This window comes from Callionymus lyra, chromosome 19, assembly GCF_982586985.1.
Source record: "Callionymus lyra chromosome 19, fCalLyr1.hap1.1, whole genome shotgun sequence".
NCBI lineage: Eukaryota > Metazoa > Chordata > Actinopteri > Syngnathiformes > Callionymidae > Callionymus > Callionymus lyra.
The window spans coordinates 4280932-4306507 of NC_141836.1; the positions used below are offsets into that span (position 1 = coordinate 4280932).

At 39.5% G+C, this 25576-nt stretch overlaps 1 protein-coding gene across 3 annotated transcripts; it reads right to left on the reverse strand.

Annotated features, from left to right (window-relative positions):
- Positions 1-1664: 1664 nt before the first annotated feature.
- On the reverse strand, positions 1665-25550 carry mical1 (microtubule associated monooxygenase, calponin and LIM domain containing 1). Of its 3 annotated transcripts, XM_087780918.1 has the most exons (26): positions 25468-25550; positions 21733-22024; positions 19819-20026; positions 18378-18485; positions 18219-18314; positions 16814-16969; positions 16355-16455; positions 16036-16293; positions 15830-15945; positions 14604-14730; positions 14193-14271; positions 13973-14114; positions 13242-13432; positions 11650-11756; positions 11481-11528; positions 9209-9310; positions 8830-9049; positions 7580-7644; positions 5681-6371; positions 5488-5624; positions 4441-4548; positions 4282-4375; positions 4063-4110; positions 3897-3990; positions 3746-3819; positions 1665-2587 (listed from the first exon to the last, which is right to left on the reverse strand). In XM_087780918.1, exons 2-26 carry the CDS (start codon positions 21988-21990, stop codon positions 2400-2402), a joined length of 3816 nt encoding a protein of 1271 aa, XP_087637044.1. In that variant the 5' UTR covers positions 21991-22024; positions 25468-25550; the 3' UTR covers positions 1665-2399. The 3 variants fall into 3 exon arrangements, with proteins under 3 accessions (XP_087637044.1, XP_087637045.1, XP_087637043.1); XM_087780919.1 differs by lacking the exon at positions 4063-4110; XM_087780917.1 differs by having other exon boundaries at positions 18219-18485.
- Between the last annotated feature and the right edge of the window lie 26 nt (positions 25551-25576).

Genomic DNA, 25576 nt, shown 5'->3' on the forward strand with positions numbered 1-25576 from the left:
ATGATGATGATAGTTATTATTATCATGATGATGATGATAGTTATTATTATGATAATGATGCTAATTATTATCATGATGACAATAATAATAAACAGTGATGATGATATTTATTATTATCATGATGATGATAGTTATTATTATGATAATGATAGTTATTATTATTATGATAATGATAGTTATTATCATCATGATGATATGATAGTAATTATCACGATGACAATAATTATAAACAGTGATGATGATAGTTATTATAATAATGATATTTATTATTATGATAATGATAGTATTATCATCATGATGGTTATTATCATGATGATAAAAACTATAATTATCATCATGATAATGATAACTATCATAATAATAATTACTATCATTATCATCATGATCATGATGATAATAATTACTATCGTCATAACAATACATATTATCATCATCGTCATCATAATAACTATCTTCATCATAATAACTATCATCATCATCATGATAATAATAATAACTATCATCATCATTGTCACAGATTATTATCATGATGATGATGATAGTTAGTTATGATGACGATAGTTATTATTATCTTGATGATAATAATAATCAGTGATTATGATAGTTATTATTATGATAATGATAGTTATTATTAGTATCATGATGATGATAATTATTATTATTATGATACTAATAATCTAAGACAATGATGAGTTATTATTATCATGATGATGATGACGATAGTTATTATGATGATGATGATGATGAAACTCAAATTTTACACCATAATTTAACTTTAACCTTTGACCTTTAGTCAGATTTAGGAATCTGTCACATGACCAAAATAATCAATATTTTAAAATATTAATTTTAAATGAACGTTTTCCTGCTTTTGTTTACCTTTTGAAATGTTCCAGCGGTGAGTGTAAAGAGACGTTTTTATGGAATAATAAATAAAAAAAAGAACTTTAGAGGAAAAGAAGTAGAACCTGCAAACAGAGACGGAGCCAGGGTCAAGAGCATGTCGAGGTTTCTGCATTGATCTGATGCTCGCGCTTCACTTATGAGGCTCAAAGATGATGGATCCACACGGATGTTCAGGTGACACGTGTCACAGGTACATGTAGAAGACCTTCATGATGATACACAAACATGAATAAACTCTTCTCACGTGAGGAGAGTCGAACCAGCAGAACAAACTACATTTAGCTTCAAATCCTTCACTCTCTGCATATGTTACGCAACTTTACTTCACTGAGGAGCGAAGATGTTGAGGATTAACTCATGTCACACAATCGTTCACACCAGAGACCAGGAGCGTGAAGCATTCGTTCGCCAAAATTGTGACGTCACGTTCAAAGGGAAACTGTTTAAAATGACGCTTTCTTTTATACATCATGATTCATGAGGAATAGCTCCCTCTAGTGGACAGAAACCTACCAGCCCGTGGATAAAGTGGAATCTCCGTGAATCTTGTCAACTTTAATTTGAAATATAAAGAGTCTCACCTGGACCTGGACGTGAAGGTGGATCCAGACGAGAGGTGGCCTCGCACGGCGGCTTCACCTGTCAATCACAAGAACTACAACCACAGATCGACACGTTGTTTCGCTCTCCATGTGACACACACACACACACAAACACACATGCACACACACAAAAAGATGCTTCTGTAAATAAAAAAAATCATGAACTTTTATTGAATACATATTGATTTCCAGTGAAGAGACCCTTTCAAAATAAAGGTCCTCCATCTTGGCTCTCACGCTCTGAATCCTCTGCAGACGAACATTTTGATAGAGTTTATTATTATTTGTGTCTCGACAGCCTGAATATCTGCAGGACTGACGTCAACACGCTCCAACAGTCTGATGAACAAACACTGGTTAACCTTCTAGAACCCGGGGATCGACTTTGGAACATTTACAAATATGCATTTTTCATCAAACGGAAAAAAAAAAAAACACATTGGTAATAATCGATAAAATGTTTTTGGCCGTCGATGTGATTCGAGGTGGTTTTGACACAAATGTTAAAGAACAAGTCGTACTTTTACTCACATTTCTATAGTTTAAAACCAGCAAAAATACAAAGATAAATACTTGTTTCTTTTCTAACCTCGACGTTCTAATCGACGCGTCGTTTATATTATTAACCGAGGATTCCGTTTACAAAAGGCATATTTTTACACGAATGCTACAGCGAGTCTGGATTCATCTTCTGCAGCGACTGCGAGTCTGAATCCAGGTCAGCCTCGTCACCGGGGACCGATGATCTGTGCGTGAGCGGCGTCACACGGTTCGGTGTGTCGCGACGCAGGATTAGACGACGCGTCCGCGGGATTACGGCTCCCTCTAGGGGGCGGGTTCCTGAAGCGCGTCGCAGAAGGATCTTTGGCAGCAGAGACCACGAAGAGAAGGTTACAACCAGTGAACCTGAGCTCCCGTCGAGTGGCGCTTGGTGTCGACCACGGAGAAGAACTCCTGCTCCTCCAGCTCCTTCAGGCGCTTCTCCTCCAGGAAGGCCACCAGAGAGTCCCGCATGTCCACCACCTCCAGCTTCTTCTGGATGATCCGCTCCTCCTCCTCCTTCTGCTCCGGAGTCTTGTCTGCGCCACACAGTTCAAGACGTCAAAATCAACTTTATTACCTTTGTTTTGAAGTTTGTGTCAATATTGATTTTTCAAATTCAAAACTATTACTCTTTTTTTTTTAAACAAACTTATTCTGGATGTTTTTAAATCTTTAAGTTTCACTCCTCAGTCGAGGGCGACGTTAGGAAAATGTTTTTAAAGGCAAAATATGATTTAAATATGAGATGAAAATATATTTTCATGGTGAAACTTGAGATGTTTGAAGCTCAAGATATTTTTCACAAAGAACAAGAAAACATCAATGACAGCATCAATAATATTTAAGTTAATTTAATAATTTATTATTAAAATATTAAAATATTAATTATTTTATAATAATAAGTTAAGAGAAACACATTGTCTTTGTTACTGACCGGCGATGATTTTACAACATGTTTGAGTTCATACGGCAGAAGAACGGTGAAATAAAACTACTTTACAATGCGATTAATCGCGATTAATCAGGCAAATCCAGCAATAAGATGTGATTAAAAAAAAAATCTATATATATGAATATTCTCTTGCTCCATAATATTCTTGGTGAAGTAAGTAAGTAAAGTAAAGGTTATTTGTTAAGATCTTTCTAGACCAGGGTCACAAAGAGCTTCAACAATCAAAAACAACACTTTAAAAGTTCAAGACACATAAGACTTATGGAGTCCAAGAAAATGTGAGTTCTTCTACTAGAGCGGGTCAGAATTCTGGCTGCAGAGTTTTGTATGAACTTCAGGCGAGACAGATCCTAATTGATTAGACAAAGTGTACTACACAGTATCTATAAAGGGCACTTAATACTGGTCCATGTCTGGACTGAGACCGTTTTTCCTGTTTGCTCTTATTTGTCCACAAAGAAGGGTAAGAAACGTTTTTGCACTATTAACTCATTTCTCATTTTCTTCTTCTTCGTCTTTTACCTCTTGGCATTTTCAGGAACGTACCAAGATCGGCCAAGAAATATGACACCAGCTCCTTTTACGTTAAATATTTTAAACTATATCATATGGTCTTTTTCCATCTTTCATTTAAAATATCGTCAGTTTGTTTCTACTTCATCGTGTGTTTTAAATGTTACATAATAATCTGGTCACCTCTGCAGCTCGTGGTCACAAATGAACTCCTTTAAAGGAAACAAACCTGGCATGTCCATGAACTTCATGAGCTCCAGGTCCAACATGCTCTGCTTGTCCTCGAGCTCCAGCTGCCGAGACCTGGGAGGAGGAAAAGGTCATCAGAGGTGACCTCAGACCGAGAGCCAAGAAGGAGTGAAGAAGAAAATCCACTCAACTGGACCATGAGCTCGGACTCCTCGGACATCAGGGCGTTCTTCTCGTGCACCAGATGGATCCAGGCGTCGATGGCTTCTGGGGCGCCGTCGCCGCCTGGAAGAGAGAGGAGCGTTGAAGGACAGAGGACTGGGAGGTGTTGTGAGATGTTTGGATGCTGATACAGACTCTCTGGTGTCGTCAGTTTCTCAAGTGTACTGGTGTCCGGGGCTTGATCTGTTGAGGAACGTCTACGTTTAAAACTACACTGATCCAGGATCAGGGCTCAGAGCGTGAGTGCGAGTGATCATTAGTGAGAAGTGAGAATCATAAGTTTGAGAACCCTCCACCGTCGTAGGAGAAGATTAGTTTGCACCAGAAGACGTGGAACCTGCAGGTGGTTCTTACCCTCCTCCCCTCGGAGCGTCTGCTCCAGCACCACCCCTTTCTCCTCCAGGTCCCTGAACGTCTCCTCGATCTCCTCCAGCCTCCTCTGGATCGACTGAGAAGAAGAAGAGAAGACGTCGACTCGTGTTCTTCTATCAAGACGACATTTGAACGTCACACCTGAGCTTCTCTGAACCTCTGGATCTCACTCATCTTGGCTTTTCTCTCCAGAGTCCTCATCTTCCTCAGCTCCAGCTTCCCTGCCTGGACCGAGTCTGAAGTCGGGAACTGGACCAACAACACAATGAGCTGCAGGTCATTCTTCCCGTAGAGGGTATATTCAATAAATACAAACCGAAATAAATATAAATCAAATATATTTATATCAAATACATTTAAATTTAAATGAATATAAATCAAATAAATATAAATCAAATGAATATAATTTAAATGTATTTGATTTATATTTATTTGATTTAAATGTATTTGATTTAAATACATTTAAATCAAATACATATAAATTAAATACATTTAAATCAAATCAATTTCAATCAAATAAATATAAATAAAATACAATTAAATCAAATAAATATAAATCACATACATTCAAAACAAATGCACATTAGTTACTATATAAAAATAATTTTTAATGGCTAATAAAGTTATCATTTTTTACATATTAAATCACATGTTTTTCTAAATTAATTCTGCACGATCATATTTATTCAATTATTTTTATATAATTTAATATTTATATGAAACGTTTAATTTGTATATAAATTACTTACTTTCTTACTTATACTTATATACAAGCTTTAAAGTGACTTTTCATTCCACAAAAAACATCTTTTAATAGTTTTAATACTGGCAATGAAGGTTTTATGAATCCGATCATTCGATGAGAACTTTGAACATTTTTGATAAAATTTCAACCCTTGCGTTATCTCAGGGTCAAGGTGACCCGAAGGAGAGAAAAACAAAAGTTTGTTCACAACACAAGGGCTTGTTTCTGGGCCGACTTGACCCAGAGATAACACAGGGGTTCATTAGATTTATATACATTTTAATCTTGATAATATCTAGTTGGGTCATGCTTGACCTTTGACACACAATAAATAAAACATCTGCAAATATCTTTGACGATAAAGAGTCTTAGATGTTATAAGTTGAACTACTGTTGGTCAGATAAACAGTTCAAACATCTGCTCTAGGATAGGAGTTTCTTACATTCTTCTCCAGATAGTGGATTTCCTGCAGGTCTTCCTCATCTTCATCGTCATCATCGTCATCTTCGTCATCTTCGTCATCATCATCGTCTCCGTCGACGCCCTCAGAGGGGCTCGGGAAGCGCCTGAAGGTGGTCTCTGTGAAGACGGAGCGTCAGCGGAGATCATGGAGGACCAGAGAGGGAACATCTCACCGACTCTCCCCGGCTGAGTCACGTGGACGCTGAGGCGACCGTCGCGGCTGATCCTCGGCGACGACAGGTTCCACGGGGAGAACTTGGACCTCACTCGGTTCTGGCCCCCCGCGGGGATCTCCCTCTTCTTGAAGCAGCGTCGGTTCCTCCTGTCCCTCATGTGGCCGGCGGTGCTCCCGCTCCAGTAGCCCTCCTCGTCCGGACCGTCCGGGCCGTCGGCTTTCCTCAGGCTGGTCCCGCTGGTCCCGCTGGTCCCACTGGTCCCACTGGTCCCGCTGGCGGTGGCGGAGGAAGAGGAGCAGGACGAAGACCCTCCGGGGGTCTCGGAGTCGGAGTCGGCGCTGAAGCTCCGGAGGTCCCCCAGCTTGGACTTCTCCTCCACGCTCAGCTGGAGCTTCCGCATGGACAGTTTGGGACGAGGGTCCGTGGGGGGTTGTCGGTCGGGGGTGGGCGGGTCCGACAGGATGATGCTCCGGGGTTTGGCGACGGGAGGCGACGGCTGAGGGCTGGAGGTCTTGGACTGACGCGGTTTGGGGACGGGATAGTAAACCTCCGTCTTCGGATCCTTCTCTTCCTCAGACTTTAACGTTCCGCCATCTTCCTCTTTGGATCTGTTGTGTTGATGATCCAACTCCTCGTCGGAGGGAGAGAGAGTGCAGTCGTCGCTGGAGAGATCCTCGCTGACGCCGTCCTGCTGACGAGACCACGAGACTGAAGAACACTCGCTACACCATTAACATGGAAACTGTAAAGAGCTACACAAGTGCATCAGGATTTCAAATAGTTAAATTTAACACTTTTATTTCTTTATTCAAGTGTATTTTTTAATTACTTTAAAAAAAACAAAAAACTAAACTTAATAGTTTCTATATTTAAAGGATGGATTTGTTTTATTTTAAAATTATTGGAATCAATTATTTTTGGATTGAAGCTTTTTTTTTTTACATTCAAAGAATTAATTTACATTTATTTATATTATTATTATTATTATTATTATTATTATTATTATTTTTTTTTTTATAATTTATTTCAATCATTTTTTAAAGTAAAAGTTTGAATTTATGTATTTAAATAATTTAATTAAATCATTTTTATATTATACATTTGTATAGTTTTTCCTATTTATTTAATTAATTGAATTCAATAATTACTATTATTAAAAGGCTTATTTTTAACATTTCAATATATAAACTAAATTAAATTAATTCAATCATTTAATTCAATATTTTTTATATTGCAAGTTTGCATAGGATTTTTTCAAATGTATTTAATTAATGTAAATTAAATGTTTACACATAATTACAATAATTGAAAACACATTTTATAAATATAATATTTTTCATTCGTAGCCTTTAAAATTCAAAATAAAAATGTTGAAATAATTTGGCCATTTCTTTATACGATATTTAGTTAATAAAAACAATCTCATCCTTTCAATATAGAAACTACTGAATTCAATCACTTAAAAAAAATTAAATATTTAAAAAGAAAAAGAAAGTTTTAACATTTGAAATGTCAACATAAACTTAGCAATGATATACAAGTCAATATATATTATTAATAATATTATATAATGTCATTTATTACTTGTAAATAAACCATCGCTTCAGTTTAAATACATTTTTTCATCACGACCGCCATAAATAATGTTTTTCCTCTGCAGCCGTTACAGAAACGAAACAACACGTATATAAATAAACCGATGACAAGACATCTATTAATATTCTCTTGTATCTCCAGACGGGCCGAACCTGACAGGCAAGAGAAGTTTGAATTAAACAAGTTATTTAAAGACTCGTAATCAGTCAAAACTTCTGTGTCAGGTCGTCTCGCCGGACGCCAGACGTCCGAGCAGACGATGATGAGTCACGAAGCAATCATACGCCGGCGCGTCCTCACCTGGCGTGGAGTTATTCCGGGCCCGTTCTGCTGCTCCTCGCCGTGCTGCTCGCACAAGAACCTCCCTGAGGCGCGTCACACATGAGATCCAGTTGAAAAGTCAGGAGCAGACACTTGAGCAAAACAATCTTCGCTCCCTTCAATTATTCATCGCTGATGTACCAAAATACATCTCAGCGAAGGACCGTTGCACGCTAATGGAATGCGTTTAAAAAAAATAAAATAAACGTCATATCTTCATCACCGCTGTTGCCATGGTGACGGCGAAACCCTGACTCAGGAGCGTCCAGGCAATAAAAGTAATGATCAAGTTAAGAAGTCACGAGAGAAAACTAGACGGTGATGCCTTCAGGTGTTAATTAAGCGTCAGGAAGCAGAAAACAAAGTTGGCGAGTCATTTTTTTTTTGGGATTCATTAAAGCACGGACGTGCGGCCCGGGGGCCATATTGTGTGCATCAGGGACGACAGCGAGGACCAGTACAGGAGTCTGAGACTTTGTGGACCGGAGTGAGAGGAACCACTTCAAAGCTGAACACCTCAAAGACCAAGGAGCTGCTCAGTGAGCAGAGAAGCACGAATGCTCCTCCCATGATGCAACACTAACAGACTCAGGGACTCATTCATTCCTCGTGTTATTAGATAGACTGTTTAATTGTGAGTTTGGGGGCAGAAGTGAAAAGATGATTCTATTCCATGTTAATCTTTGTATCTTTTGTTATTTTTCTTTGATCTATGTTCTTTATCTTTTAGATCGTGTCATCTTTCTTTTTATTGCGCTTTGTTCTTCTCTCTTTTTATGAATCTATCGTCTGTGTTGCTGTGAGCTGGAAAAACGATTTCCTGGGATATCTCTCGATATGTGGCACTCTGACTACAGGCCACAGTAAAATTATTTAATCTCTTTTTTAAGGCGAATATTTTTGTGTAGTATATCCCATTTCTAAATGAAGTGCATGCTAAAGGAAATACAACAACTTAAAGCTCCATTTTATGATATTGTTAGTATTTTGCGTTACCCGTTTGTTGTTTTGTTGCAAAAATACAAATCATTTTCTTTAAGCAAAATGTAAAATTCTATAATATGCAATGACAATACAGCTTAAAGGTATTTACAATCTCAATTGTATTCTTTCTAAATTTAAATTTGCACCATTATATTAACGATTATTTTGGTTTGACCGGTGTAGTTGGGATAATATGACACATTACATGATAATACATAAACGATTAACTTTATAGACGTCTCCACCTGTTGTCTGGTCGAACACGTATCCTCCGAGCCTCAGCGTGATGCCGCACTGGCAGCAGGTGAAGCAGCCGCGGTGGAAGAACTTGCCCTCGGCGCTGATCCGCTCCACCACGTAGACCCTCTGGGCGCAGAAGAAACAGGTCTCGCTGTTGGGTCTGCTGGCGTCGTGCTCCGGCTCCAGAGAGCGATCCGTCTCCGGGCCGACAGGGGGCGCCGCACTCTGAAGCAGATGAAGAGGAATATTAACAACAAAAAATAATAGTTAAAATACCTTATTGTTGATTTAAAATCAAAGATCTTTAACCGCCAACATGCATCATCAGATTTAGGGACCCATCATGCATCAGGAAGCTCGGACCGACGAGAGGCGCCGCCTCACCTGTGAAGGACTAACAAAAGCAGGATCGTTTGGGGTCACGCGTCTGCTGAGGGTCGCGTCCGTCTCAAGCCCGTCTGGCTGGTCTGACCCTGCCTTCAGGCGCTACGGCACATTAACAGCTCCGTTATTCCCCGTTTTTTTATTTTGAAGTGACCCACTTTCCTGCCGACACTCGTCCAATCTGAGACGTTCGCTGAGGAACTGGAGCGGTCGGATCCTCTCGCCAAATCAAGGACAAAACATCAACTCATCAAAAGGCTTTAATTCGCCTTTTTGGCTCAAACGACGCGAGTCCACTTTTCAAGAGGCGGCTGGTGTGGAGGTGTGATGATGATACTTCCTCACAGTCTTGTTATCAGTCGACAGTTGTTGCATAACATCCATTTGAGAAGACGCCGGGTCATCATCTAATCCTGGTTTCTAGTGACAACAACAAGCCCTGAAGATCTTTTTAAATGTTCCATTTCTTTGAGCAAACACAAAATGATGCGTGACAGTGACTCCAGCAGCTTTAAAGCTGATGTTTGGACATATTTAGGTTTGAAAACAAATGAAAGCAGTTACGACTTCGTCAAGAGTCATGTGGTCTGTAAATACTACAACACCAGAGTCAAGTACTGGACAATACTACACATATATACTTGTTACTACACTATCACAACACCAGAGTCAAGTACTGGACGATACTACACATATATACTTGTTACTACAGTATCACAACACCAGAGTCAAGTACTGGACAATACTACACATATATACTTGTTACTACACTATCACAACACCAGAGTCAAGTACTGGACAATACTACACATATATACTTGTTACTACACTATCACAACACCAGAGTCAAGTACTGGACGATACTACACATATATACTTGTTACTACACAATCACAACACCAGAGTCAAGTACTGGACAATACTACACATATATACTTGTTACTACACTATCACAACACCAGAGTCAAGTACTGGACAATACTACACATATATACTTGTTACTACACTATCACAACACCAGAGTCAAGTACTGGACGATACTACACATATATACTTGTTACTACACTATCACAACACCAGAGTCAAGTACTGGACAATACTACACATATATACTTGTTACTACACTATCACAACACCAGAGTCAAGTACTTGACGATACTACACATATATACTTGTTACTACACTACCACAACACCAGAGTCAAGTACTTGACAATACTACACATATATACTTGTTACTACACTATCACAACACCAGAGTCAAGTACTGGACAATACTACACATATATCCTTGTTACTACACTATCACAACACCAGAGTCAAGTACTGGACAATACTACACATATATACTTGTTACTACACTATCACAACACCAGAGTCAAGTACTGGACGATACTACACATATATACTTGTTACTACACTATTACAACACCAGAGTCAAGTACTGGACAATACTACACAAATATACTTGTTACTACACTATTACAACACCAGAGTCAAGTACTGGACAATACTACACATATATACTTGTTACTACACTATCACGATATATCACAATATATCGTATGGTTGCCCATGTATCGTGTTCAGCATCATTTCGACAGGTTCTTAATAACACACACTTCCAAGTCTAGACTCATAATATAAATGTTTTTTCCCACTGAGCTCAGTCTTAATAATGTAATGAGCTAGTTCACGTGTACAAAATCAAAGTACAATAATGTTTATGTTTATATGGTGTATTATAAAGATGTCAGGGTTGAAGATAGTATAACACGGAGTCAACAATTACAATGTGAAACCCAACTCTCCTGACATGTAGTAAATGTTCTTCTCTCCAAGATGCAGTGAGTCCCTCATCATGACCATGTTTTACTCTATAAAGTTGTCTGAAATCAGGGCGAACGAGAGGTTACGAGAGTACATTATGACACAATATTGGCTTCACTCCTCCTCCAGCTGTGATCACCCCCCACTTTGTTTTTACAATGAGTCCTTTGGAGGTGGAGACTTCCGGGATTAATGATCAAACCTCGATGTTTGACCAATCACAGCAGAGTGGTTATGGTAAACAAGATTTCATCTCCAGAAAAGCAAAGTGATTTCAGTCTCTATACTGGGCAAGACTTGAGAACAAGGCCGGTCTTGACATCATCAGCAAATCGATGGTACTTTCAGCAAAATTTATGATCAGTTCTCAGCCTTGATACTGAGGAACAAGAACTGCAGTTCAATCCTTGTGTCTTACGTAATTAAAAGTAACTGGGACTCACATTGTCCTCGTCTCCCATCCTCTGTCCTTCACCAGCTGCCAACTTTTCCTGCGGAGAAAGAGATGAACTCGGTCGTGAGATGGTCTCTTCTGAAGCGGGTCACGTGACCAACACGGCGAAAACTCCTCCGGCAGCCTGCGAGTCGGCTGTGATTGTGTGTCATCAGCACCTTGTTCCTCTGCAGGGAGTTGTTCTTCAGCTTGCTCAGGAAGATGACGGCCGCCTGGGCGCTGGACATGTTCAGCGTCCTGGACTTTGGAAAGAGTCTCGCCGATGCTGTGGAGATAAGGACGTGGGAAGAGTCATCCGGAGCAATAAATCAAGTGTCAAGTCCTGATCGCGGCTCTGGTGGTTTCATCTGCATCGAGCCGGAGCCGCCGTTACAACTCCTCAGATTACCTGTGATTGACAGCTGGGTCCCGCCTGCACATCAATATGAGGCTCAGCTGAGAAACACACCCACCTCCAGATCCTAGAATCTAGGGCTCCACCTGACCCGACCGCCACCGACGGCGGACCAAAGACCTCGCCCACGATCCGCTGGTCGGAGACGCTCCTGGGATGCAGGATTACGAGACCCTGCCCCCCCCCCACCCTCCAGGCTGATAATCTGCTGCCTGGGTGCGGAGAAGCAGCAGCAGCACTGGCGAGGCTGCCGCTGAACGCAGCACCAGCCACTTCAGCTCAATGGATTGTGGGTAGCGCGCTCTTAAAGAGACAGCGTCTCTTTGATCACTAATCAAACGCAAACAGGCTGGAGTCGGAGCACAAACGCACCTTTTAAGGTGTCGGAGCCGCGGTTACGCAACACCGACGCCATCTTTGGACGACTATTGGAACATAAACATGCAGATGCCACCCTCGTAATACACTCACGTCTCAATATCGTATTCACACACGAACGCTTGTCAAAGAGTTTTAGGTATTTATGACTCATTTGATGCATAATTAATTAATCCTTTTAAATATTTCTCGGTTATTAACTTCACAGTGACCTTATGATTTATTCATTTTCTCATGTCTCCATTTATTATGAATGTCATATATGAGTGTGTTCATTAATATTCTATTTATTATTGTTTACTGTGTATTATCTATTTATATGAGACACTTTTACGGCAGCAACATGTTTACATCAGCTTAAAAAGTAGTTTATTTATTAGTGTTTATTTCAAACTATTATTTTTTTTTTTATTATTATTTTGCAATTACTTTACTTTTATCATAGTTTTCTTTATTATTCCTTATTTATTACAGTTTTCTTACAATATTTGTACTGAATGTCCAAAAACAATGTGTGTTTAATGTTTTTCTTGTGAACTGCTGACAGAATAAAGGCATATTAATCAATCGATCGATCGATCAATGTATCCTCACAGCAGAGGGAAGAAAGTACAACAGGTTATACTTGTTGTTCACTGTAATGTCTACATGTGACAGTTTGTTCATGTGACACAAAAAGGGAATTTCACTCCAATTTGTTATCCTTCATCTATTTAATATCAGTGTCCTGAAGACTTTAATGAAATAAAGGCTCCCCTGGTGCAGAATTAGTAAAAGGCACTCCTTCATATAAGCTCCTTACACAAGATTAGAACATTAATCACTCTGATTAAAACCAGCTTAATCAGGTTGGGATTGTTGCTGCTCAACAAATTAAATCTAAAAGGTAGCAGAGATTAATCATCAAGTCGAGCAGAAACACAAAGGAGTCGACGCTCGTGTGTTTTCTTCCTCTGCTGTGAAAGATGCTCACGTTACCTTTGGCCGACGCGTTGAAGGCGTCCCTGATCTGGGTCAGGTACAGGACCATGGACAGTTTGTCGATGGCGTCGCTGTTGGCCAGGTCGGCGGCGGACAGGGCCGGAGGGATCCCCAGCTCCTTCTCCACGAGGTCGAGCGCCAGCTGGTTGTTGCGGATGAAATCGTTGGGATCCAGAGAGCTCATGTTACTGCGGAGAAGATCGGGAACATGTGATGCGTCGAGTTTGACGGCGTATTGATCTCAGTTCACGTGGCGTTAGTTTGGAACTAAAGAGGAAGCAAAGCTGCTCTTTCAAGTGCTGTGTCGTGCAACTTCTGAAATATTCAACATCCACTTCTTTTGTCGTCCACAGTAGAATGTAGGCCACATATTCAAAGACACATTATTAACAAGACACCAGGCAAAGAAAAAACTAAGCAAATTAAAATCTTCCTCCACGAGTCACCGTTGTATTTCTACCCCGTACAAGTACAATATAGACTTATTTAGTAATACAACTGTTGTACTTGTCGTATCTTTTAACAATAAAAAGCTTGTGAGTCGTCACTGTCAATAAAGTTTTGAACTTTATTGACACCACAGGTCAACGTCCCACACACGCCTCTTTGGTCAATAAAGCTGAGCTTCATTTGCAGGTGAGACATTAACAGAAGTAAAACTTTTTAACGTTTTTTTTTTTTAAAAGCAGAAACAATCCTGAGAAAAACAAACACTTATCTGCACTCACATGAGCTTGGGTCTGAAATAGTGGATCAGGGCACACAGAGCCAGGCCGGATCTCCAGGACTGAGTCAGGTCCTTCACGGAGACCCCCTTGTGTCCCGCCGTGTGTATCATGCACCACTTCAGCAGGTCGTCCAGACCCGAGTCTGCGGCACCGAGAAACAAGAATATTAAACACCGAGTGTCGAGTCCTACTCAGACTAGAATACTGAGCAGATGTTGACCTTGGCGCATGTGAGTCGCCCGGTTCTTCTGGTTTCTGCTCAGCGTGCTGGTGTTGTCAACAATGTACAAATGCTGGACCTGAAACGAGAAAACATCATGACTGGTGTTAAAACTGTCGTGAACTAAATGTATAATGAAGTTGTTGCACAAAGTATTCACCATGTGATGAAACATCTGTCAATCTGACTATTTAGCAACTTTCTCAAGTCTGATGTCAGCACGTGTCTTAGAAGAGAAAAGATGAATAAGCAATAAAAAAGGTGATTGCCTGGATTGCTCCATCTAGTGGCGAAAGGCGGGAATTACAGGAAAAGTGAACTTTAGCAATCTTTGCAAAAGAGTTGTTGGTTGAAATTGTTTCGGTAACCAATAGAATCTCTAAGTGACAGTTGTATAGTGTTGCGACGTACCTGGCTGGTGTGGATGGAGGACGGGTTGACGCGGGTGTAGCGAGTCCTGGGGTTGATGGTGTAATCGCTGTAGCGTTTGCTGACGTTCTCCGGCGTGGTCTGAGACAGCAGCTGGTAGATGCTCTCACTGGACCAGGACAACACAAGTGTGTGAAACATCAGCAGCAGGAGGAGAGATCTGCACTCTCTGAGCACTTTTCTCATCACAATAATGACAAAAATAAAGTTCTAGAAGGAAGTTACTCTAAACTTTGAATTGTTTTTTGGTCTCAATTGGTCGGATGAGACGCGTATGAGACGAGATGAGATGAGATGAGATGAGATGAGATGAGTTTCATCTCGAGCAGTTGTGAAATAGATCAGAGAAGAAGAACGTGACGCAGCTGTGAGGTCGAGCACAGATGTTCAGCGGCTGCATCATGTGATCAGACTTGAGGGAAACAACAATAGAATGTCCTTTAAAATAAACAACATGAAGAGGCGCAAGAAATATTACAGTTAATGTTTATTTAATATAAATATTTAACTGTGATTACATTTGAGGTATTTGAAAAACACAAGGATGCAAAGACACAGTCAAAGAAATTGAAAAGAGAGAAAAATGTGGTAAAATAAAAATAACCTGGCAAAATCTGAAAGTGGAAATTTAACAGAATTTTACTTAATTTATAACGATTTTGCTTAAAGGTTGCTTAAGCAATAATGTTCAGAATGTTCACTTGTATTGATGTATTTTAACGTACAATAAAAGACAAAGAAATTAATAAAAGAGATTAATGATGTGTTTTGACTTCCACTCATATATGTACTTGCTCTTGTATTCTCTTACTGTTAATAATGTTGTTGTTATTTTTAGCTCAGTTTTTAGAATTATTTTTTAATGTGTGTATTGTATTTTTTGGAACTTTCTGCCGGAACAATTAAAATTACAATTAAATAAAGGTAGAGTTAAAATAGTTTAATTTATCTTTTTTATTTTTTTTACACTTTTGTATTTAATTGCCAAAACAAAATACTGGTTTTATCTATGTAGTTAATTAATGTAACAAGTGATTCAATCTAATAAAATACTTTTCAAATGTTAAGTTACTTTAATATCACTTCAAAGCTGAGGCAGATATTTTCAGGTCCATGATCTTTTTAAAAAGTTTAACTTAAACTACAAGATCATCACAACAAGCTTTAAGTCATTTTTCAAAAACAGCGAAAGAAGAAACTTTACTCACCGCTCAGCCACGACCTTGAGTGGCGCGACCCCTGACCCCCAGCTCTTCACCATCCACGCCGCGTCAAACACTCCCAGGAACCCTCGGGCGATACCGGTCCCGAGCGGCCAGAACGGCTGCAGAAACAAAGGATCATGGGATCAGTTTCTTTGTCTGCGACGACTGGAGCGTGTGAGATGATCCGAGCGCGAGAGAGTGGTCCTCACCTCCACCAGACAATCTCCCACCAGGGCCAGCAGCAGCCGCTTGCCCTTCCTCTCCCGGACCAGCGAGGCGTTCTCCGCCCGGTACATGCAGGTGAAGTCGAACATGGCCACGTCCGGCTGCGCCGCGTGGTTCTGAGCGAACTGCAGGTCGGGAAGCTTGTGACCCGTGGAGAAGTTGGCCGCCTTGTAGGCGTAGCTCCGCAGGGCCTCGGCGTCCACGTTGGCCGGAGCGAGAAGCTCGGCGGCGTCGCTCTGGTCCTGCAGGGGACGAGAGACGATGACGTTCGCGGGGACGGCGTCGGGTCGAAGTTCAACTCACCTTCTTGATGACTCCCATGCTCAGCAGGCTCTGCTTCTTGGCCGTCATCACGAAGTAGTGAGTGTCGTCTTTGTAGTAGACGATGTTCTCCAGATCGATACCTGCGGCCGGCGACGAGAGAATCAACTTTCAAAAACAACGATGGAAGAGAAACCAGACGGCGGCTCTTAAATGTCACGACGCTCTCAGAGAGGAGCAGAAACATGGAGCAGTTACACTCGTGTGGCTCCTGCTAATGAGGCTGCAGAGAAGGTCAGAGGAGATGCTGTCACAGGAGATTAACTAGAGATCGGACGCCACAATAATGCGTTCATACGACAGTCGGTTCTCACATAGAAGCACAAATTAAAAACATGAGAGTGAAGACAGAAGACGGTTGACAAGTTGAGGGATGTAAAGGCCACGAGATCGTCACAAAGCAAACACACTTTCATCAGATCCACAACGTTCAAGTCCTACCAGTGTTGGTGTGCAGCTGCTGAAAGAACTTCTGGTTGTAGATCCGAGCGACGCCGCTGATCTCCGCCACCTGAGCCTCCTCCGAAGAGTTCCTGTTGACGAAGTTGGCGGTGATGCCGATGGCAAGTTTTCCTCTCAGCTCCTTGTGCTTGAACCCTGAGTGAGAAGATCACACGGGTCATGTTTCGTCCACTTCTTTAGGATTGTCCATCTTATCTAGAGGATACAGTGATGACTGAGGACGAGAGGATACAGTGATGACTGAGGACGAGAGGATACAGTGATGACTGAGGACGAGAGGATACAGTGACTCCAGCAGCTTTTAAAGCTGATGTTTGGACATATTTTGGTTAAAAAACAAATGAAAGCAGTAACGACCTCGTCAAGAGTCATGTGGCCTGTAAATACTACAACACCAGAGTCAAGTACTGGACAATACTACACATATATACTTGTTACTACACTATCACAACACCAGAGTCAAGTACTGGACAATACTACACATATATACTTGTTACTACACTATCACAACACCAGAGTCAAGTACTGGACAATACTACACATATATACTTGTTACTACACTATCACAACACCAGAGTCAAGTACTGGACAATACTACACATATATACTTGTTACTACACTATCACAACACCAGAGTCAAGTACTGGACAATACTACACATATATACTTGTTACTACACTATCACAACACCAGAGTCAAGTACTGGACAATACTACACATATATACTTGTTACTACACTATCACAACGCCAGAGTAAAGTACTGGACAATACTACACATATATACTTGTTACTACACTATCACAACACCAGAGTAAAGTACTGGACAATACTACACATATATACGTGTTACTACACTATCACAACACCAGAGTCAAGTACTGGACAATACTACACATATATACTTGTTACTACACTATCACAATGTATCGTATACTAGTATTGTGATACGCTTTGTATCCCTAGATTCTTGTCAATAGACACCCCTAATATGGATCATTTTACACTATTGGAAATAGTTATTTAATTCTTAAACACACAAAGAAAACTTTATTCAATAACCAATTATCCTTTGAGTCGTCTCTGGGTCAAGGTGACCCGACGGCCCGGAAACAAATTTGTTTCTGTTATCCCTTGTGTTGTCTCTGGGTCAAGATGAACGAATTCCAAAATTCATATGTAGTGGTGGAGGTCGTTCATCTTGACCCAGAGACAACACAAGGGATAACACAAACAAATTTGTTTTTGGGCCGTCGGGTCACCTTGACCCTGAAATAACACAGTGACTGGATGGTTATAAATCTATCAAACTCAACCTCTTGCAAACCCAACATCAAACACACACATCAACGCCTCAACACGTCAGGTCCGTTTCACTTTATTTACCTTCCGGGACAAACTTGCCGCCGCCGGCAGAGATGAACACGTCGAACTGGAAGCTGGAAGCAGGATGTGACGACGGCTGCAGCTTCGCCATCCAGCCTGTAGGACAACAGATCTCATGAACACAAAAACACGGACGCAGATATATTTTACAACAACTACCTTTGTCTCCCGACGGCTCGATCAAGCCCTGGTACTCCACGCCGGTGTGGACCTCCACCCCGAACAGCAGCGCCACCTTCAGGAGGATGAGCTGCAGCTGACGGATGCCTGGTTCAAGACACGTGGAGGATTAACGGAAAACAGAAGCTACATTTTAAAGTTTGCCGAAATAATGATATTAAAGTTGGAATTTAACACTATATTACTTTATTTATATACATTTTATTGAAAGATTATTGATACGAGTCATAAAGTACCTTTGTATATTCATTTCCATGTTTCATAAAATGCTCGATTTTGTTCATTTATTAAGAAAAAAAGCTCTAAAACTTGGATTATAATATTTGATATATTAACATTGGAAGTAAGTAATGAATCAAATCCCTCCCAACACTTCAAGTTCAAGTACTACTGTATAATAATATTGCACCTATATTATTGTTGTGTAATTTTCTATCATTTTTCTATCATTTACTTCTTATTTCTTTGGCATTATTGCTTTTTTGAAATGTATCTTTTAATATACGTTTTGTACGTTTAATTACATTTTGTTTCGGGGACAATTCAAATTCATAACGAGAAAAGAATAAAGCAAATACATCAAAATAAAATTGTTTCTCCCGTTGTGAAAAAATATTACTCTTGTTATTATTATCGTTATTATACATCATTTTCATATTTTTACTCGTGACGGCCACACACACGTGTCCGTCTTAAAGGAAGGTTCATGGATCACGATATGTTCTCCTTCATTTTTAAACACTTGATTTAAAAGTGGGTTCTCGAGCAATACTTCGTGCTATACACTGGATTGTTGCTGCGGTAGAACGTCATCACAATGTATGATGTTTACTTCCTCTTTCATCTCCCAGAACGATATTTAAGTTTCACGTAATAATCATTCGTTCAAGGTTTTCTTTAAATACATTTGTACAAAATCCTTTACGATCTGAAACTTGTTTTTTGACGAGAGCTGAAATATTTATCGCTCACAGCATCAGTCGTGGCTGCAGACGTGGATGAATAAGTAACGGATCAGGGAATAAACTCACGTTCAGTCATTATTCATGGATTAATGATGACTTTATGGAGTTGAAAACACAAGTTGTTACATTAAAAAAAACACTTTGATGTTGAAGTGGACGACTTGAGAAAGTCTGAACGTGTTTCTCATGTTTCCTCGCAGAAGAGGATTCGTTTAAACTCTCTCTGATGAAGTCACATTATTTATTAATACATTATTTTAATTAAAGCCCATTTCAGTCATTTTTTTATCCCAGCGCTCGACCTAAAGAGTGTCTGAGGTGTACTTTAGACCAAAGCTGCCATTTTATCAATATTTATCTTTGACATTTGACTTTCATTCACGAGCTCTCGTTTCAAACCCTCCTCGTCGACGCAGGAGGTCACAGCTGCGAACCATGAGCGCATCATTACTCACTGACGTGGTCCAGAGTGCCGGTGCAGAACTTCCCGTAGAACCTCTTGGCTCCCAGAGCCCGGAGGTCGTGGATGGTGTAGGGCCACAGATGCAGGACGTTGTTTCTGGAGAAGTCCGGCCTCTTCTCCAGAACCAGCACCTGAGCCCCCAGCAGGGACAGCTCCACGGCCGCCCTCAGTCCACATGGGCCGGCTCCCAGGACCAGACACTGGGCCGGAAGAAGTCAAGTCATCACATGACTCGTATTCGACTCATGTTTCTATTTTTATTTTATAACTGAGCTTGACAACCTCCTGAATCACGTCCACATTGAATGATCGTCTCTCAAACATCATAAAGATGTAATAAAATATTCAGATATAAATATGTCACTGTCACACAAACAGAGAGTCGCCAAACCTCTGTGAACATTTGAAACATTTCCTACTGGTTATAAATATGTATAATATTTACACTTTTAACTATGAAACCAACTACACAACAAGGGAATTAATGTTGACTAATATTTTAGAACAAACGCTTATTAATAATTAATTATGCTTCCACTAGGGGGTGCTAGAGCTTCCTCTGACGATGTGGCTAAAGCGATCAAAAACAAAAACATACGTTTGAAGCACGAGAATGAAAAATCTACACCAAACTATTAAAATCTGATAAATGACAACAAAAAAAGGTTTATTCTTTATTTTCCTATGGTTGCTGTTCAGTGGGAAAAACTACTGTGGATTCGTCAGACTGCTTTAAAAAAAATAGGAAATAGGGAGAAAAATGGTATTTAAAGGATTAAGAGAAACTTTAGGCCACAACTATAAATATAACATAACCAAGTGCATCGCTTTTATTTCCTCTTTTTATTTAAATGCTCCTTTAAATCAGAGGAAAGAACGACCAATATACCAAAATATCGCAATAGTTTTTTTTCAAGAACTCAACTGTATTTATTTTATTTTACTTTTATTGCCTTCAAATTATATTCTCATTATAGCTTTCTTATGGTTTATATTTAAATAAATTGTTTATAATATTATTATATTAGTCTTTACGTCCTGCGCAGCTGAAGGGAAAAATGTAATCCTGCGGGATCCTGGCGATGACTGAGGACGAGAGGATACAGTGACTTCAGCAGCTTTTAAAGCTGATGTTTGGACATATTTTGGTTTGAAAAAAAATGAAATCAGTTACGACTTCGTCAAGAGTCATGTGGTCTGTAAATACTACAACACCAGAGTCAAGTACTGGACAATACTACACATATATACTTGTTACTACACTATCACAACACCAGAGTCAAGTACTGGACAATACTACACACATATACTTGTTACTACACTATCACAACACCAGAGTCAAGTACTGGACAATACTACACATATATACTTGTTACTACACTATCACAACACCAGAGTCAAGTACTGGACAATACTACACACATATACTTGTTACTACACTATCACAACACCAGAGTCAAGTACTGGACAATACTACACATATATACTTGTTACTACACTATCACAACACCAGAGACAAGTACTAGACAATACTACACATATATACTTGTTACTACACTATCATAACACCAGAGTCAAGTACTCAACAATACTACACATATATACTTGTTACTACACTATCACAACACCAGAGACAAGTACTAGACAATACTACACATATATACTTGTTACTACACTATCATAACACCAGAGTCAAGTACTCAACAATACTACACATATATACTTGTTACTACACTATCATAACACCAGAGTCAAGTACTCGACAATACTACAAATATATTGTCGTTTTTGGTGCCCTTGTACCTCGATGCGCATCATATCACCAGATATAACACTTTTTATATGAATGACTGGCTTATTAAAAGTGTATATTTTCATTCATAAATCATCCAAGCATCCCTTCTACCTTGTTCTTGTCGCATGCTTTCCTCTGCTGGTACTCAGGCAGGCCGGCTCGTTTGTCCAGTTTAGTCCACAAAGCTTTGGCCTTCCAGTAGTTGAGCTTGTCCTTCAGGCTGCTGTAGAAGCTCTTGAAGTCTCTGGGGTTGAGCGTCAGCTCCTTGCAGAGCTCCCTGAAGTGTCGCTGCACCTCCTTGCAGCTCTGGGCCTTCATGAAGTTATCGAAGGCCACGTGAGCGGGGTTGCCCGGGTCTGAACTCGCCATGGTGAAGGACGGTTACTGGTTACTCGTTGCAACCCTGAAACGAAACAAGAGTTAAAGACTTCCTTCCTGATTGTTAAAGTGCCGCGAGCAACGGCTTTCTGTCAATGATCAAAGCTCCTCCATGCGGAGCTTTTATAGGAGATCAGTGTGTGGGAAGTCCCTTCTTCAGGGTCTAATGTGTGTGAAGACGTCTGCATCACCTGCTCCACTGAGTCACCAGAAGATTCCCTGCTGTGGAGGTTGTTTGTGACTCTTTGAGTCGCTGTTCTTGAACAAACACGGAGGAATTTGACTATTTCAATACGTCGTTTCAAACTAGTCTAACCGTTGAGTTGTCGTCAAGGAGAAAAACAATCCTGTACTTTTTGCGTACAACACTTTCTAGTACAATACTGCAGAAAACGGTTTCCTTCAACTGAGAAAAATCTCTAAACTTATGTCACAACACGATCTGGAGCTTATAATCCATGTGTCTGTATCTTCTCGTTTAAACTATTGCAACAGTTTATTTTGGTGTCTGAACCAGAAGGATCTTCTCGCCTGCAGTTGATACAAAACTCTGAGAATTCTGAGCCGCTCTAGTAGAAGAACTCACATTTCTCCGATCCTTAAAACTCTTCACTGGCTGCCAGTTTCTTTCCGGATCAACTTTAAAATTCTGGTTCTTACTTTAAGATCTATTGATCGTCAAGATAGTCAAGAAGAGGAAGCGCCGCATCTTCTACGTCCGGAGTTAGCCGAGTTGTTTAAAAGTGACACTGAGGATGAAGATTTCATTGGATTTTAGTTATTTGGAGTTACACGGATGGTTTGGTAGTTCTCTGAAGAACTCTTAATATGTTATGTTAACAGACCAGGTTCTCAGTTGTGATACCGTACAATTATTCAGCCTGTTGTTGCCTCTATTCTATTTTTATTTTAAATTGTCTTTCAAGATGACATGTCTGTTCTTGGTGTTGGATTTTATCAAATATATTTCCCCCAAAAAATGCGACTTATACTCCAGTGCGACTTATATATGTTTTTTCCTTCTTTATTATGCGTTTTATGGCTGGAGCGACTTGTACTCCGGAGCGACTTATAGTCCGGAAAATACGGTACTTACTTATTTTACTTTACAAATGAATATTGTCAAATATAGATTTTGTATTTGTATAGATAAATATATAATCAGAGGTAAATAATACGACAGAATTAAATAAATTATTACGAGGAGAACTTGTTAGTAGAGTTAACAGTCGGTACATTATTTAGTATTTAGTCAACACAAAACTGAAGGTGATTTTAAAAATATACTGTATATAGTCTATGATGCAAGACTAATACTTGGTTATGTCAAGTGGTTTAGTTTATATAAATGTCATTTTACAGTCTCAGTTATAGTTCAGTTTTTTCTTTTCTTACCAAAACTTGATCATTTCTTAACATTTGACAGATGAAAACTAGAAAAGGCAGGACAAGATCCTCCTGAAACATTTTGTTCTTTTTTGTCGACTACGAAAAGCTGCTTCAACAAGTAGAGTCCTGCACAAACATCTAATTCATCGTTTGAGGAGCAGAAGACTCGCGTCAACAGGTCATGACACACGTCTGACTGACAAGTGGAACAACTTGGTGATAGAACGTACGTTTAAGAGTCACTTGTGTTTGTTATTCAAGTCAACACTGACTAAACACGGTTTCCTCGCTCGTGCAACTAGTCAAGGTATGACACTGATCCGTCATAATGTACATTAAGTCACATGAGGCTCCACTGCAGGCCTTTGTCGTGGATCTTTACACCTTAACTAATGACAACTTTTCTAGAAATGTTTGCCGTGTGAAATCTACAATACATTGTCCAAATATTTAAAGCAGAAAAAGTACCTTTTTTTTTTAATTCCAAACTTTTTCCACATCATTTTGAAGAACATCTACCCCACCTTTAGTGCAGTGGGTAATACAGTTCCATGTTGTTGTTTTTATTAATGCTTAAAATACTTTTAATTTGTATTTTATTTCTGTTAATTCTGCTGTAATTATTAAGTAAGTAAGTAAGTAATTTTTATTTATATAGCGCTTTTCCAGACGAGGGTCACAAAGCGCTTAAACAATCAAACAATCAAAAAGTATATACTATAAAGGGCAAGATAAAACTGATAACACAACAGGATTAACAGGATTTATTAAGATTCATCAATCACTGAATGTTTGATTGATTAGAAGATTTTTTTGTGCGTTTACGGTGTAAAGATGATCACAACATCACAACTCAATCTGTCGCCATCAACTGTCGATCTGGGAAGAATTGATCGAAAAAAGAAAATGCTCTAATTCTTCCTCTTCAATCCCGTATCAACCCTCCAGAGAGGCTGTTATCTTCAGCCAATCGTGCGAAGTCCAAAGTCCACCTGCTCTTTCAAATAATCACCTAAAAGAAAAGTACTATCTGTCAATCAAACCGAGCCCGATTGTGTAAAAAAGGTACGACAACAGTTTCAACGATATTTAACAATTGCATCAATTACCCATGAGCCTCCAAACCGGTGAGCTAGTTGACCTAGTTTAACAGACACACTGACCACAAAAAAAGGAAACAACCCACATTGAAAATAATGTGTAAAATTAAGTTAAGGCGTTTATAGGCCATTTTAAAGTCTCAAAACTGGTTGAATTTCTCTGTTCACGTCTAGAACGAGGCCAACATTTAACACAGTTAAAGGAGAATATAAATAGAATGAGCACCTGAGAGAGGTTTATTTTTAGCACCAGTTGTAACTACAGAGACAGGATGAATCTAACAGAGAAGATCTTTGATGTCGTGAGAAGATCTTTGATATGGAGCTGATGCTTGAAGAGGATGAAGTGAGTCAGATAGAGAAGATGTGGTTGAACAATGGAGCTGAATCACTTCTTCTGCAGAACTATGGTGGAAGTAGGTGAGACTAGAAGTCTACAACACATCATCTAAATATACATTTAAATATCCTCCGTCTTTTTTTCGCATTCACCGGAATTGTTTTAAGTACATTTTTAGGATCTTTAAGGAACATAAGAAAAGGAAAAGTCTTTTCTTAAATTTGATTTATATCAATTGATAAATAATTTCCCACAATAAATAACATTATTCAACAACACGTGGATTTGTTTGTACATGTTTTCTTCAGTTCCGCACATTTGTATTTAACGATAAACCGTTACTACGGAAACAGTGTTTTCAATGTAGTTATTTAAACTTTAAAACATCATTAACTGTGCAGCTTCAGTATTAAACACATTCTAGACAAGATATTAAAACAAACACGACATGCTTATTTAAAAAAAATTAAAAAACGTGACTAACAGTGAATTTAACGTTTATCTTATTTTAAAACGTGAAAGTTAAGGTAAGTTTTAAAGGTAATTGAAAACTGTAAGTGACATTAATGTTCCTCAACACTTGCCACACATTCATAAACACAAGTTAATGTTGAAAATAGTGACAAAAAAGAGTTTTACCGTCGCTAAAGTCGAGGTATCCGAGCACCTACATCCGGGTTTGTGTCGCTGCTGTAGGTGCGATATTTGCAGCTCGCGCCGCTTCCGGAAGTTTAGCTTTCAACGAACC